The sequence below is a fragment of the Benincasa hispida genome, chromosome 6, assembly GCF_009727055.1.
Source record: "Benincasa hispida cultivar B227 chromosome 6, ASM972705v1, whole genome shotgun sequence".
NCBI classification, from domain to species: domain Eukaryota; kingdom Viridiplantae; phylum Streptophyta; class Magnoliopsida; order Cucurbitales; family Cucurbitaceae; genus Benincasa; species Benincasa hispida.
This window is the reverse complement of record NC_052354.1, coordinates 42,521,372-42,538,069: the sequence shown is the minus strand read 5'-3', so window position 1 is coordinate 42,538,069 and position 16,698 is coordinate 42,521,372. Positions and strand designations below refer to the sequence as shown.

General features: G+C 35.9%; 1 protein-coding gene across 1 annotated transcript; it reads right to left on the bottom strand.

Annotated features, from left to right (window-relative positions):
• Positions 1-10,860: 10,860 nt before the first annotated feature.
• LOC120079996 (leucine aminopeptidase 1-like) lies at positions 10,861-15,531 on the bottom strand. The gene is made up of 10 exons (XM_039034504.1): positions 15,147-15,531; positions 14,341-14,755; positions 14,051-14,245; positions 13,599-13,824; positions 13,308-13,434; positions 13,109-13,204; positions 12,900-12,977; positions 12,250-12,310; positions 11,469-11,656; positions 10,861-11,257 (listed from the first exon to the last, which is right to left on the bottom strand). The coding sequence occupies exons 1-10, from the start codon at positions 15,381-15,383 to the stop codon at positions 11,129-11,131; spliced, it is 1,752 nt and encodes a 583-aa protein (XP_038890432.1). The 5' UTR covers positions 15,384-15,531; the 3' UTR covers positions 10,861-11,128.
• Positions 15,532-16,698: the final 1,167 nt, after the last annotated feature.

Here is a 16,698-nt window from a genome sequence, read left to right as displayed (position 1 = left end):
CAGTTAACGGATCATGGATCTCGTGACTAAAGAGTTTAGTCAGCTATTCATGTACTGTTGGAGCTTCAAGCTACAGGTCCATAAGATCCCCTTGGTAGCTCAATGGATTCAAGTTGAGAATTAGTTTTTGGGTCAGTTTGAACTGTTCAAATTGACAAGAGGGAGTTTGACTATATATGATATGATTAAACTGGTTCAGTTATATGTGATATAATTGATATGATGTATGAGATACATTATTTGGAGAAAAATGATATAAATATGATTTATATCAAGTAAAGGAGAAAAGGACTATAGTTTATGTTGGGAGTGGTGTCCTAATTCTCCCAGAGTCTTGTTGTTTTGTAAAGATACACATTGTTTGATGAATAAAATAATTGTTATTTCATTCTGGCATTTACTCATATCCAATAAACAAAGCTCCATGGTTATCTTATGTGAACTTAAGCATGTATTATGTGATATACAAGTGGATCATGCCTTAAGTGATAACCTAAATAGGTTTGTAGTATAAGGATTAAGGTGGGATACCTGATCCTGGTGACACTACGGATATGACCCGCTTTGTGGAGGTTTACAAGTGTTGTAAACTATTACAGATGATAGATCCTGACCATTCATGTGGAGACGTGCGAGCGAGGGTGTCCTATACAAAGAGTTTGTATAAGACCTGGACCACGAGATGACTAGACTCTGTATATAACGTCGTTGATAATAGAGACTCACATCTCACCTAAACGACCATAGGTGACACGACCTCAATTCTGAGTGTTCTGGGAACTTCTACCTTTGAGGACGGTCATTAGAGGTTATCGATCTTGAGTGTTTATGACTGTAATTTGTAATGTTCATACATGATTGTAATTTGGAATGATCTATTCTGTTGCTCATGGAAATCCTCAAGTTTGATTTCCTTCTGTTTAAATGTTACATATGATGTGATATTAAAACTATAGGTTATAAATATAATATGATAAGTTAGTTATTATATTTATTTATAATTAAAAAAATTATGAGATAATTGTGTGTGGTTTCTCCTATAACCGTGCGCGAAAATGGGAGGTTGTATTCTGTTTTCATATCTGAAGGATAAAATGAAAAATGTTTTCATTTTGGAGGAGAATCGCTGAATCGCATCATTTAAGTACACTGTCAATCGTTTAGCTCACGAGAGGTTACATGACAGCTTCAAGTGTTTGTCTAAACGATTGTGTACACGCACCATTATCTAAACGATCGTGTAGCATTTTACTAAACGATCGCGTGGCTAGCGAGTTTCTCTAAATGATCGTGTAAACGATCAAGCCTGTTTTACTAAACGATCGTGTACCTTTACTAAACGATCAAGCACAAAGTCTACACGATAGACAGTATCCTTCTCCCACTTGCTTGGTCGTTGAGTTCGATAGTAGTTTCTTCATTCCCTCTACCAAATCCAATAAAGCCCACACCTCCTGGATTCTCACTCCGAGAATACCAAGGTTACTAAGTGATGGTGTCCGAGAGGCTACTTGTTCGTGGAGAAGATTGTTCGTGACTACTAAACGACTGAGTAGACGATCTGGGCGAGAGCGAGATATTGTTGTCCAAGGTCTTCATGGGAGTTAGAGGTTAACAGAAGAAAAGTTCTTCAAAGGTAAGGCTCTCATTCCCTTTGTATTTACTTATGAAAGCATGCCGTAATTTGTTCTGAAATGTCAATTTGTTAGTATGTTTGTGAATGCTTATAATTCTTTCACAATGAATTTGGAACGATCTTGCTTCCACTCATGGGTTCTCTTTGATAAGAGTTCCTTCAATAGGCACAATGGCAGTGGTGGTGATTGGCTCAGTGATATGCTCGATGGAAGTGGTGTTGGTGAGGGTGGCATCAGTGATAGAATCAATGGGAGTGGTGGTGGTGAGGGTGCGAGTCATGGTGGTTATAGGCACGATGGCAGTGATAGAGATTGACTCAGAGGTATACTTGATGGTAGTGGTTCCGATGAGGGTGGCATCGACGATAGGGTCGATGGGAATGGTCCTAGAAAGGGTGAGAGTCGCGCTAGTTATAGGCATGATGGTAGTAGTGGTGATCGACTCAAAGGTATGCTCGATGTGAGTGATCTTAGTGAGGGTGGGATCGATGATAGAGTCAATAAGAGTGGTGCTAGAGAGGGTGGCATCAGTGGTAATAGACTGAATAGTAGGATTCCTCTCGACATGTTCTTCATCCATACCATCGTGCCCATCATCATGCGACTCATTCTCTTCATCATGATCATCATGTGGCTTGTCCTCCCCATCATGGTCACGTGGCTCGTCCTCCCCATTGTTCTACATAATTACACCATTTTGTTAGTATGAAACGCAAAAAACACACAAACTAAGTGACTCATCCACAAATCGTAAAATATACATACCCGACATAATGTTTGCAATATCTTAGTGATTTCCTATAGTTGTACCTTCACTTCCCTCAAATTTAGACTTCACCACCCCCAGTTTAGTCTTCACTCTCGAGACCCATTCATCTAAGATTTGCAATTAGTCTCTACTCTGAACCCTTGTCCTATTTAAGTTGAAATTTGGCTTTGGTACATGGAGATCTGACTCATGTATTTTGAACTCCTCTTCGTGGAAAGAATCATGCTTGAATTGGAAAGGCATGTGGTCCTCCTCATGAGGTTCATGCACTGTCGTTATATAGCGTGCTTATCCTTATCCTTAGGGGGCAGGGCGGAGCTTTTCGAAGTTTTCGACCTTCTTCAATGGTTTTTTCTTCTATTCAATTATATGTTATATAACAGTATTCTTATCTAGTGATGGGTAAAGCCTCTGGAGGCAGCCTCATTTCTTTCTTTTATTCTTTTCCATTTCTTGCACTCAAATTGGATTGCGTGGCCTATATGTCTTTCTTTTATATTGACCTTTTATCATGCCTTCTTTTCCCTTTTAGATAAAAGGAAAGAGAACGCGCGTTGCGCTTTAGCCTTCTCCTTCCTGCTCATTATGAAGGCCATCTATCTATATAGGGAGGGTCGAACCTTCGCCGTCACCTTTATAGCCAAGGTGGGTGTTTTGTTCCCCGGTGACGATTTTGTGGGTGGGTTTCTTTTCCTTTTTGCCATCCTCATATTAGGTACCCTTATCAAATTGATGTGCGTGGAGAGGTTCTCGTGGACCACCTTTATAGGAAATTTTTTTATAAGCATCTATCTGGCATTGCAACCTAAAATCCTTTTTCTTATGGGTGAACCTATCCATATGAGCTCCGACCCTTAACTGCTTGAATACAAAATAACTTGTTCATTTGTGTTATCTGTTATGGACCTTCAATGTTTCACCTTTCATAGATCTAGGAAAGTTTTTTTTTTGTTTGGGAAGAGTGATGTTGAGACTGAGCATGTGCGATAAGTAAATAAGAAAGCAAAGGGAAAACGAAAGAGCTAGAATGGGCATCCTTACTTGGAAAACAAACTTTAGAGTCAGGCGAAAGACCTGACACAACTCTGCTACTGCATCCTGATCTAGTAGCCCTCTCTTCATTCATAACATAACCCCATGGATTTTTGAAGCACTCCACCACAAATAAGACCTAATCTTTTTGCTTACTTGCCTTTTCGATCATGATGTGAAAGTGAAACTCGTCCTATGGTCTTTATTTTATAAGGAACTCTCTCAATCACAACTCAAGCAGTGAACAGAATTCCAGGCCTCATCATCATCCTTTATATATGAAGAGATGTTATAGAACTTTTTGAAGCTAGAAGTCGTACATTGTTTACCCGAGAATAAGTTAATTCCATTTCTCTAAAGGAGACCCAGGAAAGAAAGAGTTATGCTATTGACCGACCTTTTCATTCTTATTGCTTCCGATTCCGATTTATATGACTTCAGGCGGTACAAAGTCAATCTCTTCCCTAGATGCAGGCATGTAGTAACCTAACCTTTAAGAGTCTGTTTAAGAGGGGAGCCCTCTGACAATAGAAAGATCTCTGTGTGTGGCATGATAAGGAATCCTAGAAAATATCGATTGAGACTCCCTTCTCGGTCCCACGAAGATCTCTATGTACTTGTCCAGTCCAGGACAACAGAGATCTTCCAATATGTGGAAGGGTAGAGCTCTATGTTCTATTGAAAATATGTCCAAAAAGAGTGCATTCGCTTCCATCTATAAGAAAGCTTAAACATGCCTTCTTATTAGCCCATAGAGAGTGATTCCAGGAAAGGGTGGAGCTGCTAACCTTAGCATAAATTCTAGGTTCATCAATCAGACGTAATTTTGAAGTAAAGGATCTATATTTGTCATCAAATCCAAGGTATGGAGGAATAGCCTTTCCTACGCCTTGGTTCACCATTGCTCACTCTCCATATTCTATTAGGCATGAGAGATGCGGGTTAAGGCAAGGGCTGCTTCTTTGGTTGATTGCTCATCAAACCCTAGCTTTTCCATGAAACTCTTTCAGTTGGGAGTATGAATGGGTGAGTTGGCTATGGAGTTGATAATGACATTCTCTACAGCAAGTAGAGTAAGGAAGCCTAATGGTCTCATTTCACAGACTATGCTTGGAACGCTTCTTCCTTAGTTAGTGCTTTAGAGAAAGTAGATGCTAACATAACCGAATGAGGAGAGGTTTGAGGTGGAAGAACTCAAAATGGCTAGCTTGCCCCTAGATCGACATAATCGTCCTCGTTTTGGCGCAAGTTTCTAATCCTAGCTAGAAAGCGGCCCCTTTCGAACCAGAGTGCCCTCACTAAGGAAATTTGTTTGCAAATACCTCATCCTGGCCAATGTCTATCGGTTCTCCTTCTGAGCTTCTTGACACTGACAACATCAGATCCTCCTTCTGAAGCTCCAAATACACTGAACGTTCGTCAACTCGAGTGTCCTTAAATTACCTCCCCGCATCATACCTCGTTAATGTAGTGATCACCAACTACATGACAAACATATTGTAAACAATGTTAAATACTAAAACAATGTGAAGAAGTGTTTGTTACTCACCTTGTGAGTTGAAAACATCTTTCTACAATAGCTAGTTGGACAATGAATGAAAGCATGACCACCTTAAAAATCAAGACCCTGCATTATTGTTAAGTCAGACTGCAACTCTCCTAGCAATAGTGGATATAATCTTATATACCCAAACCTATAAAACTATTTTAGTTTATTAGAAAATAATGAAAATTCATTAAACATTTTATGATAAAAAAATGTAAGAATTGATACCTAGAATGCTTGAGGAAATCCGGGTAGATTGTACTTCAACATGTAATTTTTATTTGTTTTCACTTTCTTCTTGTACGAACTGACCTTGTCCTTTAAGCTTTTTTCAGACCAATGAAGATTCTCTCCCATAAAATATGTCCCCAATTTAAGCTGTTGAAATATTTGAGGTCCTCCATGTCACCCAACAACGATTTATCAATGCTACTTTTTGTCTTGTCTTTTCCCATCAACCCCAACTCAAAATAATATACAAGACTAACTTTCATTGCGTCCAAGTCATTTTCGAACTCTAACGTAATATTCTTCAAACTTAGTGAGATACACTTGCATTGCCATTAAATTCTTGAAATATTTCAATCGTAGTGATTTCGTCACTTCAACACTACGAATCAGTTTAGTAGGTGATCGCCACAATCCTATCACCAATAGGAAATCCTCCTTCAAAAATTCAACAATCATCCCATCCAAGTTAAAGCTCATGGAATTAGGCCTACTACTTTCCACCTCCCTCAATAAAATATGGTGGACTAGCAGGCTGTTGAAGATTATGTTCATATCCATGAATTTTTCAAACACAGTTCTCCTAAATATTTGAAACGCTCTCTCTATAAATTTCCCTTTGATTATCTTATTTGCAATCCCAATGTGAGATGAAAGGTTTGTATTCTTTCTAGGAAAACGTCATTTATAGCAATCTTCAAGTTAGCCATTATAATTGTAGGCAAAAGAAAAAAAAATCGCATTATCTTGCATTATGTTAAAATCTCGTTTCAGACTCTTGCTCCTACCTCTCGTTGTCTCGTTTCAAACTTTCATTATTTCTCTCGTTTTTCCTTTTCCTTATTCTTCTCCCTTCTTTCTCTCATTTTCCCTCTCCTTTCTTCCTCTCCCTATTTCCTTTCATTTCTTCCTAAACTCTAAACCTAAGGATAAATTATGATATCAAATGAAAGAGAAAACCTAAACCACAATTTGTACTAGTGTTACCTTAACTTTTGGAGGTGTAAAAAGGAGCAAACGAGATAGTTCACACACGTTGCAAGTTACCAGTGGAAGAAGACAGTCCATAATTTGTTGGCATTCGATGGTACAGACTTGAATTAGACACATGCAAGTTACCAGTGGAAGAAGACGCGATAGAGAGAAAAATGTTGTATTGGGGAAGTGGAAAGAAGATGAAGTAAGAGAAATGAGGGAGTCAGACTGAAAATTAGAATTTAAAACGTTCAATTTCTGTCCGATGAAGAACGAGAGGAAGGCATGAGAGGAAAGACTAAAAAACAAGAGGAATGCACGAGAATTTAGGTTGCATATGTGCTAGAGGCGTTTTAACGAGAGGAAAGCACGAGAGAAAGGAGTTCAAAACGAAAGGAATGAGTGAGAATCTTGGATGTGTGCGTGATATCAAGCGTTTTAGGGACTAAACGGACATTTCATACGTGACTAACATCATAAAAAGGCCAAATTTCGAGTGAGCCTCAAAATTTGACCCACCCATACAAATTTTCCTACTTTCATGCCATTTTATCGCATTTGTGATGCTTGAATTTTATGAAATGGAAATTATGGATGATATGTATTAGTGGATTGCGTTGTGCACTCAAGTTTCCTCAGAGGAATCTAAGTGTAAATTTCTCTGAGTTTCCTGGTAAGTCCAAGGTCGAACACAGGGACTTGTGAAAATAGTTGCGTTGGAGATTTTTATGAAAACTTGCGGTAACCAGTTGAATAAATAAGTGTTGGGTTGTTTTTGCGTTAATGAAAATAATAATGAATGCGGCAAGGTTCGAAAAGAGTTGGTAAACGGAAAATACGATGAATATGTGGTGAACGGGTTGAGAAGAGTTTCAGCTAACACTCCCTAGGATGCGTTCAATGTGTCTGCGATCATGCAACATGCATACAATAGTAAACTACCTCTCGGCGTGAATGCCACGGCTTCTAAGGCTAGAACGCATGCGATAAATATGCGATAAGTCTACAGGGTTTACACATAAACCTCTATCTCTATTTATGCGATGACAACATGACATTCACACAAATATGCGACCATATAATATCATTCCTATTCCTAGAATGCATGCGATGCAAGTTGACAAACAGAGCTTATCTCTAAATCCCTATCTCTTGTTTATGTAAGCCTAATCTTGCTCTTTCGATTCCAGATTCTAACCTAGCTCTCTCGAGACATTAGGTTTTTCTTTAGATTCTCTCTTAGTAGCTCTAAAGGGTATTTTGCACAACATAAAACAAGACAATCGCAAGCAATGAACTTCCTAGATCATGTTAGCTTAGTTCCTCTCAACCCATTCAACTAGTTTAGCTACTCATGCGTACTAAGAGAGTGAGCAGATGTAGAAATATAACTTCCATTGAATAGATATAAGATGAAGTACAGAATAACAATGCAAGTATAGTAAAGAGCCTGGAACAATTTCTTGCTGCCAGGCGTTACACTGTTTCTACTCGTGCTCTAAAGATATTCTCGCTTTCGCGAGAGTCCACCCACTCTCTGCTGTTACGCCCCAAGGTTCTCTCTCGAGCTGCCTTGGACAATCTCTGGCGTCACCACTCTTCTCTTGCTCCGCCGGAAAATGGAAAAGAAAACTGTGAACAGATATATGAATTTGTAATGGTGATGAGGTAATCGACTGCTTACCCCTTCTCTAAAGAAAGCACTTGGTATTTATAGGGCATCAAGGTGAAAGGCGGCTTCTCTCTCCTGGTTGTACAGATGGACAACTTTAATTCCTGACTGATGCGCCGGATAATTGTCATCGATAAAGCTGGATGTACTTTGTGACCGTTATCAGCTGTCAACTTAATTTGGATCCGACTACCGTCAACTTTCTGTCCCATCGATCTTAATTGTCCTTTCGTCCGGATGCATCCACCATGTTGCGGTGATTCTTCTTGGGTGCATGTTTGCGAGCACAATCAACGCAAAGTCTTGCGGTGAAGTTACACTCGACCAATGTATTCCTATAATTGCATTCTTTGCATTGCATTAACGCATTATTCTGCAAAAAAAATATAAAGATCAACTGCTCTAATGCATTGGACGCATGCGACCGCAATATTATAGAATTTATGCTTAATGGACGTAATTTAACATATTTCATCAACGCAATCCAACATTGTTTAAGGATTTAGCACTATAATAATATGCATTTCTGGCCGTTATCAATTTGCAATCCAAATAATCTCAAAATCCCCCTTTGTTACCCATAAAATTCGAGTTAAGTCTAAGATCGTCTTAGACTCCCTATGAAGACGACACGTTTCCACTTGCCTGCAAGCTCTTGAGAGTGGTTTATAAATTTATTTGTTTTGGGTCCTGACAGTCCTAAAACATTCTTATACCATGTTATTTGTTTAAAAAAGACTCTTACGCTTTCAAAAGTAGTAATATTATTTTTCAATATTTATAAATGTTTCAAAACTATCCTTTAAATAGAATTATTTTGAAATTTTGAAGAATTGAGTAGTGATGATTTAGAACGATACAATAATTCAAATTTTCGTTATAGGTCACTCTCTCAATATCTATCCAAAATTCTAGAGACAAGAAATTTACCCTTTCCTATTTCCTCCCAACCCAAGAAATTTTCTTCAGAATGCATTCTCTTTCTCCTCTCTCTTTTGCTGAAATTATTTAGAAATATTGGTTGAAGGAGAAATAAAAAAATTATGATTTTTTAGTATAATAGGGAGTAGAGGATTTGAACCACAACTTTTTTTGTTGCTAATACATATCATATGCTAATTGAGCTATCTCACTTTGGCAAACATTTAAGGATGGAATGGACAATTTCTCTGTTACACACTTTTGTATCACATTGCACTATCTCTCTCTCATATTTTGATTTCTAGAAAAAAGAATATAAATTCTCAATTTCTCATATCTCATATTTTGATTTGTAAAATAGAATCAGAATAATTACTCAATTATTAGTAAAAGATATCTTTGATGTTTTTCTCTTATTTTGATTTCTTAAAGACAATAAGAATAAATACTCAACTTTTCTGAAATCTTTCAAGATCCATAATGTTCTTTTCCTATTTTCCTATTTTTCTTTTTAAAATAAAATATCTTAGAGTAGAAAGAATCTTGAATTGGGTTCAACTTCTTAAAGGTCATTTACAAATTCTTGAGAACCATTATTTGTTAAAATTCTTTGAGGGGCCATACATACATACATCATCTATATAAAAAGACTTGAGAGATAGTGTCAACATCCAAAATTAAGAATCTCTCATTTTAATATCTAAAAGGAATGAGAATAAGCACTTCATTCCTAAAAGGATTTTGCTTTTTCTTCTTCATCATTTTTTTTAAAAATAATTTTTATAATTTTTTTAATATCTTAAAAGAGGAAGGGATTTAAAAGTGGGTTTGGGCTTTGAACCACTTTGAAATTTTACTTTTTAAAAGGCATTTGTTGTTTTCAAGGAATATGTACTAGTACTTACAATTACATTTCCTTGAGAGGAAGTAGTGAAGTTTTTTTTTGAAAAAAAAACATTTTTCCATAATTCTACTCTTGCTTCATTGTAAACATTTAATTTCATCAGTTTATTTACCTTTTCAAGTTCTTGGTTTAAAAAATAAATCATTTAATTTTTTTTTGCAACCACTCAAATCATAATGGATTTTAGAAAAATGAGTTTATAAAATAAGTTAATTTAAGATAAAAAAAAACTTAAAACCAATTTTTAAAAAAATGAATTTTGAGTGTTTAATTGGTAATCTCTCCCTAATTTGTCTGAAAAACTCGTAACAAACTAAACAATCTTATATATATATAAAAGTACTTTTGAAAAAAGTCGACATATACGTGTGTTTTTATTTTAAAAAGTTTTAATCAAAAGTGTTTCAATGAAAATGAATTTTTGAAAAATATTTTTTTAAAATTATTCCAAACAAACTTTAAATCTTAAAAAAGAGAATTTCGTTCAATTTTGCTAAGTAGCAATATAAAATCTTTATGAATTTGCCAACTTTAAAGAAAATCAAGCTCTATAGAAAACCAAGATTTAATTAAAGCACAAAACATAAAGAAAAATTTTCATAGATGGAAAAGAAATGTCAAACTATTTAAAAAAAAAAACAAAGATATTGATAAAAATTGATAGACTTCTATCAACATTTATCGATTATAAACTTCTATCAGTTTCTATTACTTGTAACACTAATAGACTTCTATCCACCTCTATCAACCTCTATAAAAATAATAATTAAAATCTTGCTATTTTGTATAAATATCTTCCTTATTTTTCTACTTTATCCCCCTAACACAAAGGGTTTTTCTTCGAGGGTCAAAAATATTTTTATCAACCTTTCTCCGTAAAAAATCTACTATGAGATTATTACAACATTCATATAAAAATTGCAGCAGTTTCCCAAATTCAAGATTCAAGATTCCAACCAACACTTGTTCAAATTTAAAGTTGGACGTTGAATTTCATCTGTTGTTACAAGATGAAATTCAAGTTTTTGAGTAAAAATGGTCACATCTCATTAATACCATCGAAAAATCTCGTAAAAGTTGGAAGTTTAAACCTCAATCGAAGTTCGTGAGAAAAATTTGCTCTTATATCTTCCACCATCAAGCAAAACACACAAGACCAAGACCAAAACCCAAACGAAGAGAGAATCAAAACTCTATGAAAAATAAAGTAAACCTTTGAATGCTAGTTTGTATATCATTTGAAATATCCACCAACCGAACTAAGAAAATGATCAATTAAGCCTCATACCAGTAAAAGCATTAACTTAACCACAGATGCTGCTGCATACAACTTTTATTCAAATTGATCTCTCAGTGCTGCCAACTAATGAAAACTCCTAGCATCCACAGTAGAGCTCTTGATATAGTCGACGTCTCTATCTTCCACTCTTCAACCTTCAACTGCTTAAGAAGCATTCTTCTGAACCCACTCGACTAGTGTGGCGACACCGAACCCTGTTGCACTGCGCTTCTTGTCGCTGAAGACGGGGCCGGCTACGTCAATGTGCATCCACTGGACCTTCTCATCAACAAACTACAGAAACATGATTCCAAATATGAGTCTTCTAAAGAATAATAGGACTAATAAGAGGATAATCTCATTTCCAGAGGGATGGTAGATTAGATTTCTAGAGCTAGTTTAAGACAGTATTTGGTCAGTAAAAAAAATCAATCATGAAAGCACAAAGAGATTATCAAACTACTCCCCCTCCTTTCAGGAGGCTCAATAGAAATATGATATCCACCTGTTTCAGAAACAGAGCAGCTGTAATGGCACCACCTGGACGACCACCAGTGTTAACCATATCAGCCACACTCGACTTCATCGACTCCCAATAACTATCCTCCATTGGCATCCTCCAAAATTTCTCACCACTGGTTTCTGCAGCAGCCAATACCTCTTTTGCCAGGTCATCACTGGGTGTAAAGACACCTGAAAACAAAAGGGAATTCCATAATATGACCGATATTCACTTTATTTTAACATGAACCACATGGCTATTTACATCATTGACTAAGCAACTACCAATCTTTTGAAGAAGTGAATAAATTTTATCTATAGTGGTGATATTGCATCTAAAATCAAACCAATGTCAATGGTTTTTCTAGAGTAATACTCATATAGATATGATACAATCCTGTTGATCCTTAAATAATAGAGAAAAGCTCCTGTTTCAACCCAAGGGGAGTATACCTAGTGCTTGATTTGACAGTTTAGCTCCTTATTTTTCAAAGAATTTTGAAACTATTGTTTAAGTTTACTTATGTAGTCTCCGATTATAAACCCGAGTTTTTGAGAGAGAGAGGAAAAAGAAAATGTTTGATAATGAAAGTGTCTACAACCATTCAACATTCTTTTTCCCCCAATGTTTGACAGTTTGAGTATTTAGAACTCTTAGAATAAATGTATTGTCTACTTAGTCTTCGATGATCCCGTGGTTTTAAAAACTCACAAGAAACCTGATGTCACGCGTTCTTGTTTTCAGATTAACTATGAAGCAAATGATGCTCTGTAGGTTACCATACCTGCAATTGAAGGCCCGAGAGCAACTATACAAGCACCAGTTAGAGTAGCCAAGTCAATTACCTGCAAAGCAATTTAATGTTGCATAAGAAGGAGAACAATTTCCATAACCATAGCTATGCTATGTCTGGTTACTGTGTAATGCCAAGAAAACAACTACAATTTTAATATCAGGTAACTGATAACGATCATGGACGTACTCTAACTTGTTAAAGTTAGATATCACATGTTATGATTAGAGAATGAGTTTAATCTATGATGACCACCTACCTAAGATTCAATATTCTACAAGTTTTCTTGACATCCAAATGTTGTAAGATTAGACGAGACTATGGGTTTCCCACGAGATTAGTTAAGGTGCGCATAAGCGGGCCCGACCATTCACAAAACACGTATGATTTCCTATAAAGATAGACTATTCAGAAAAGAGCAAATCCATTTTAATTATTTTTTGAACTACAGAGATATCTGAGGTCGAGTTAGCTATAAATCAATACAATTTATTTACTATGACAACCTGCAACATGATAATGCCACAAAGTGTGAGGTTCAATGTTAGATTTATTTATTTAATTTGATATCTAAGAAATCCAGAATATTGACGTTGAATCAAAATTAATCAATTATCAAATACTAATTTATGAATATATACCTTGTCAACACCCTGTTTACAAGTATATACCAAAGCATCAGCGAGAGTAAGTCTGCCTTCAGCATCTGTGTTATTAACCTGAAAAGTGGCCAACACGAAGGTTAATAAAATGATAATGTATACCACGATTGTAGTGAGGGAGAAGAAATTTGACACAGAAAGCAGGTACCCAGAAAAATATCCCCAGGACGATCAACCAAAAGATATACCTCAATCGTCTTTCCATTTGAAGCAGTGATAATATCCCCAGGTCTCATGCCAGTTCCACTTATCATATTCTCACAAGCAGCAATAACAAAATGAATCTGTTTGGGCACAAGAAAATAAGGGGTGAACAGCTCATAAAACTAAGCAACACGTTTAAGATCCTAATGACATTAAAAGGGGTGAACAGCTCCGATGTTTTACCTCCACTCCAAGGGGCTTGATTTGGCCAATGGCTTTTGCTGCACCAAGAACCGCTGCTGAACCTCCCATGTCAGTTTTCATGATTTCAATTGAACACCCAGGTCCAGTTTTAATGTTATAGCCACCACTAAGGGAAAGAGAAAATGAAGTGTTACCCAACTATGTGTTGACTTAAGGTCACAAATACAACCATATTTAGCTTTAAGTTGATTCAATCAGAGTATACATCCATTTCTGATTTCATTCAGCATTTTCTAAAGAAAGTTGGCATTTAGGCAGATGTATAATCACCTGTCGAAGGTTAATCCTTTCCCAACCAAACCCAATTTGACTGATACAGGTCCACTGGGAGGTTTGTAACATAAGTGGATAAAATGGGGAGGATTTGTGGAGGCTGCAGCAACGCCAAGATAGGAGCCCATATTCAATTCTTTGCATTGCTCTTCATTTAAAATGGTTGCAGAAAGAACATCACTGTAAGTTGATGCGATCTTTGTAGCCTCTGCTGCCAGTGCCCCTAAATATGTCGATGTAGCTTAACAAAGTCAATACCATGCATGATATTGATGATAAAATAAATGCTATGACATGTTAGTATTTTAGTTAGGGTACACAGATAGAAAAACGAAAGCACTGGAATTCCATGCCACTGGAAAACTAAAAAACTCAGGAGGCATATAATCCACTAGCAAGAGAGTAATAGATGGACTTTAAAGGTTAAAACACAAAATTTAGAAGCGAACCTGGGGTGAGTACATTTGCAGGTGAATTGACAAGTTCTCTTCCTAGAATTATCCCAGAACTTACATCTTGTGCATATTTCAGCTTTTTATCTACTTCAGCTCCAGATCCAAGACCAATAATTTCCACAGATTTAAGAGCAGACTTTTTGGATTCTGATTTGTATCTGTTGTCTTCAAATATCCCAAGTATAGTCCCTGTAATCCATTGATTCAACAAAGAGACTTCAGTGTCAAATATAACAACAAACTGCTCACTTATCCCTATGCTATGATCAGATTCAGACAAGTACCAGATGCAATGGCTGAGGCAATGTTAGGCTTGGATTCAGGAGAGTGTTCCTCAGGAGATGCAAGAGATATAGCAACTTCACTTGCTTGAGATGCCTTTGCTGCTGATGCAACAGCCTCACCAAGACCTCGAAAAGCTGCTACATTTGAAGCTGACTGTCCAAGGCCAATCAGACTAACCCTCTTAGTGCCAAGACCAGGAAATCTAAGAACCGTCGATTGGCCCACCTTTCCAGTAAAATCTTCCTCAGCAGAGGCTTCAGCCAACAATCCACCCAAGCGTGAATCCAGCTTGTTCAAAATTGGATTCTTAAACTTGGAATTTTCATCCTTGGTCACATCTTTCTCTGTCACACCCACTGCAAGCAAATCTCCTTTCCATTCCAAGACATCAATGTCTTTTGCCCCAAAAGAAATCTTTGAGACATTTTCACAAACAGGTAACAAACAATGAGTACTTCACGACAAACACAAACGCCACAAAGCCTCTAATGAAACAGAATTCATGAAATACAACACCCGATCGTTCAAATTGTTAGAAAATCAAATATCATTTTCAATAATTCATACCGATTAAACAAACAAATAGACCGATGCAAACCCATCACGTAGACTAGATCCTCGTAACCCAAATTTCAAAAACATCAACACAATTCCAATCCATTCAGTTTCAAAAACCCATAAACAAAAACCAACAGTGCAATTCCTAAACTTCAATCCAAAACAACCCAAGTAAACAAAACCCGCTACAAGTCGAAAAACGAGACAATCAAGAAAAATCAGTAAAATTTTTCAACGTCCTAATCACCTGGGGGGCTTCATTAGGAGCAGGATTTGTGAGGCCGAGATTGGCCTGGGCTAGTGAGTGAGCCATGAACTTCCCTCTACGAGAAGAGAAGGGAACAAAAGAAAAAGAAACCCGATGAGAAGCTAAGGAAGAAGGGCGATAAAAATGGGTCAATTTCGTGAGAAGAAAAGAAGAACGAAAGGAATAGGAGGAAGAAGAAGCGAAGGTTGTGCTCAAGGATCCAACAAGGGCGGCCATTTTTATGAGTGTGAGGATCCACTTATTTATAGTGAATCGTCAGCAAAAGAAAGAGCATCGATTTGCTAAAGATGAAAGAGTTGAAATTCTAGTTTTCTATGATGGGTTGGGTCTGTAGCTGTTTGCCACCAATCGCCATTGATGTTTAAACCAATGAGATGGGCTTAGGCTCTTAGCCTCACTCTGCCTCTTACGCCCTCTCCATATTTTGTACATTTCTTAATTTTATTTTTAATACTTTTTAAATGGACAAAGAATACAATCTCTAACTTTAAAGTTGATGGTAAATTTTTAAATAAGATCCATATATAAATTGAGTTAGACTCATGTTAGTATTTATGTTTTGTTATATCTACCTATATATAAAAAGGATATGAGGGGTGAATATTTATATAGCCATTAAGAGTCAAAGTCGATTCAATTTCTTCAGTTATAGAGCCTATTAAGAATCAAAACAAATCAAACAAAACCAATTGATTTTTTTTAAAAAAAAATCCAAATTGATGTCTAATAAAGAATAAAATCAATAAATTGATTTTTATTTGGCTCGATTTATCGTCGGTTTGGTTTTTTATTTTTGGCATTTTTTTTTAATTGGTCCTTTTTGTTATTTGAAATTAAAATTGAATCTATTTCTTTTTCTTTTTATTGATTGAAATTGGACACTTTTACAACACTTTTCTAAATAGCATGCATACATCCTCTATAATAATTGATTTTTTTCTAAACAATAAATATTCATGCACCATAGTAATTGAAATACTAAGGGTGTGTTTGGTGCGTGATAAAAGTAGGGAGTTGAGTTGAGTTAAGTTATAATTATTATCTGGGGAGTTAAATTATCTGTGTTTGTTTGTAGAGTTGAGTTGAGTTAGTAATTATTGTATGTGTTTGTTATGCTGAGTTGAATTGAGTCGGGGATCTGATGCAGTTTTTTGTGAACGATATTAGTTATATTTTTTTCTGTTTGTTTTTTATTTCATTATTTTATTTTTTAGTTTTATGCTTTGCAATTGTTAATTAATTTTCAAATATACACATATTTTCTCAAATCATTTATGACATAAACTGGACAATCTCAATTTTTTTTCTCAATTTGTAGAACATAATATATTATTTTTCATTTATTCTTTTCAAAAATTGTATAATTCTAATTCTTTTCAATCTGTAAAACATATCAACAAAATACATTTCATATCGCTGCTCAATTAATTGGTATACTGTACATTGTATGTAAATATATATTAAATGTATGTATATATATTTAAGGTAATTATCCCAATTACTAATTGGTATATTGTATGTATATATATTA

Excerpts from the sequence above, each read along its gene's own strand:
- LOC120079996 (XM_039034504.1), bottom strand. The coding sequence starts at position 15,383 with ATGGCCGCCCTTGTTGGATCCTTGAGCACAACCTTCGCTTCTTCTTCC. Across the intron at positions 13,205-13,307 it reads TCAAGCCCCTTGGAGTGGAG|ATTCATTTTGTTATTGCTGC; the intron begins GTAAAACATCGG and ends GTGCCCAAACAG. Across the intron at positions 11,258-11,468 it reads CTGCTCTGTTTCTGAAACAG|TTTGTTGATGAGAAGGTCCA; the intron begins GTGGATATCATA and ends ATGTTTCTGTAG.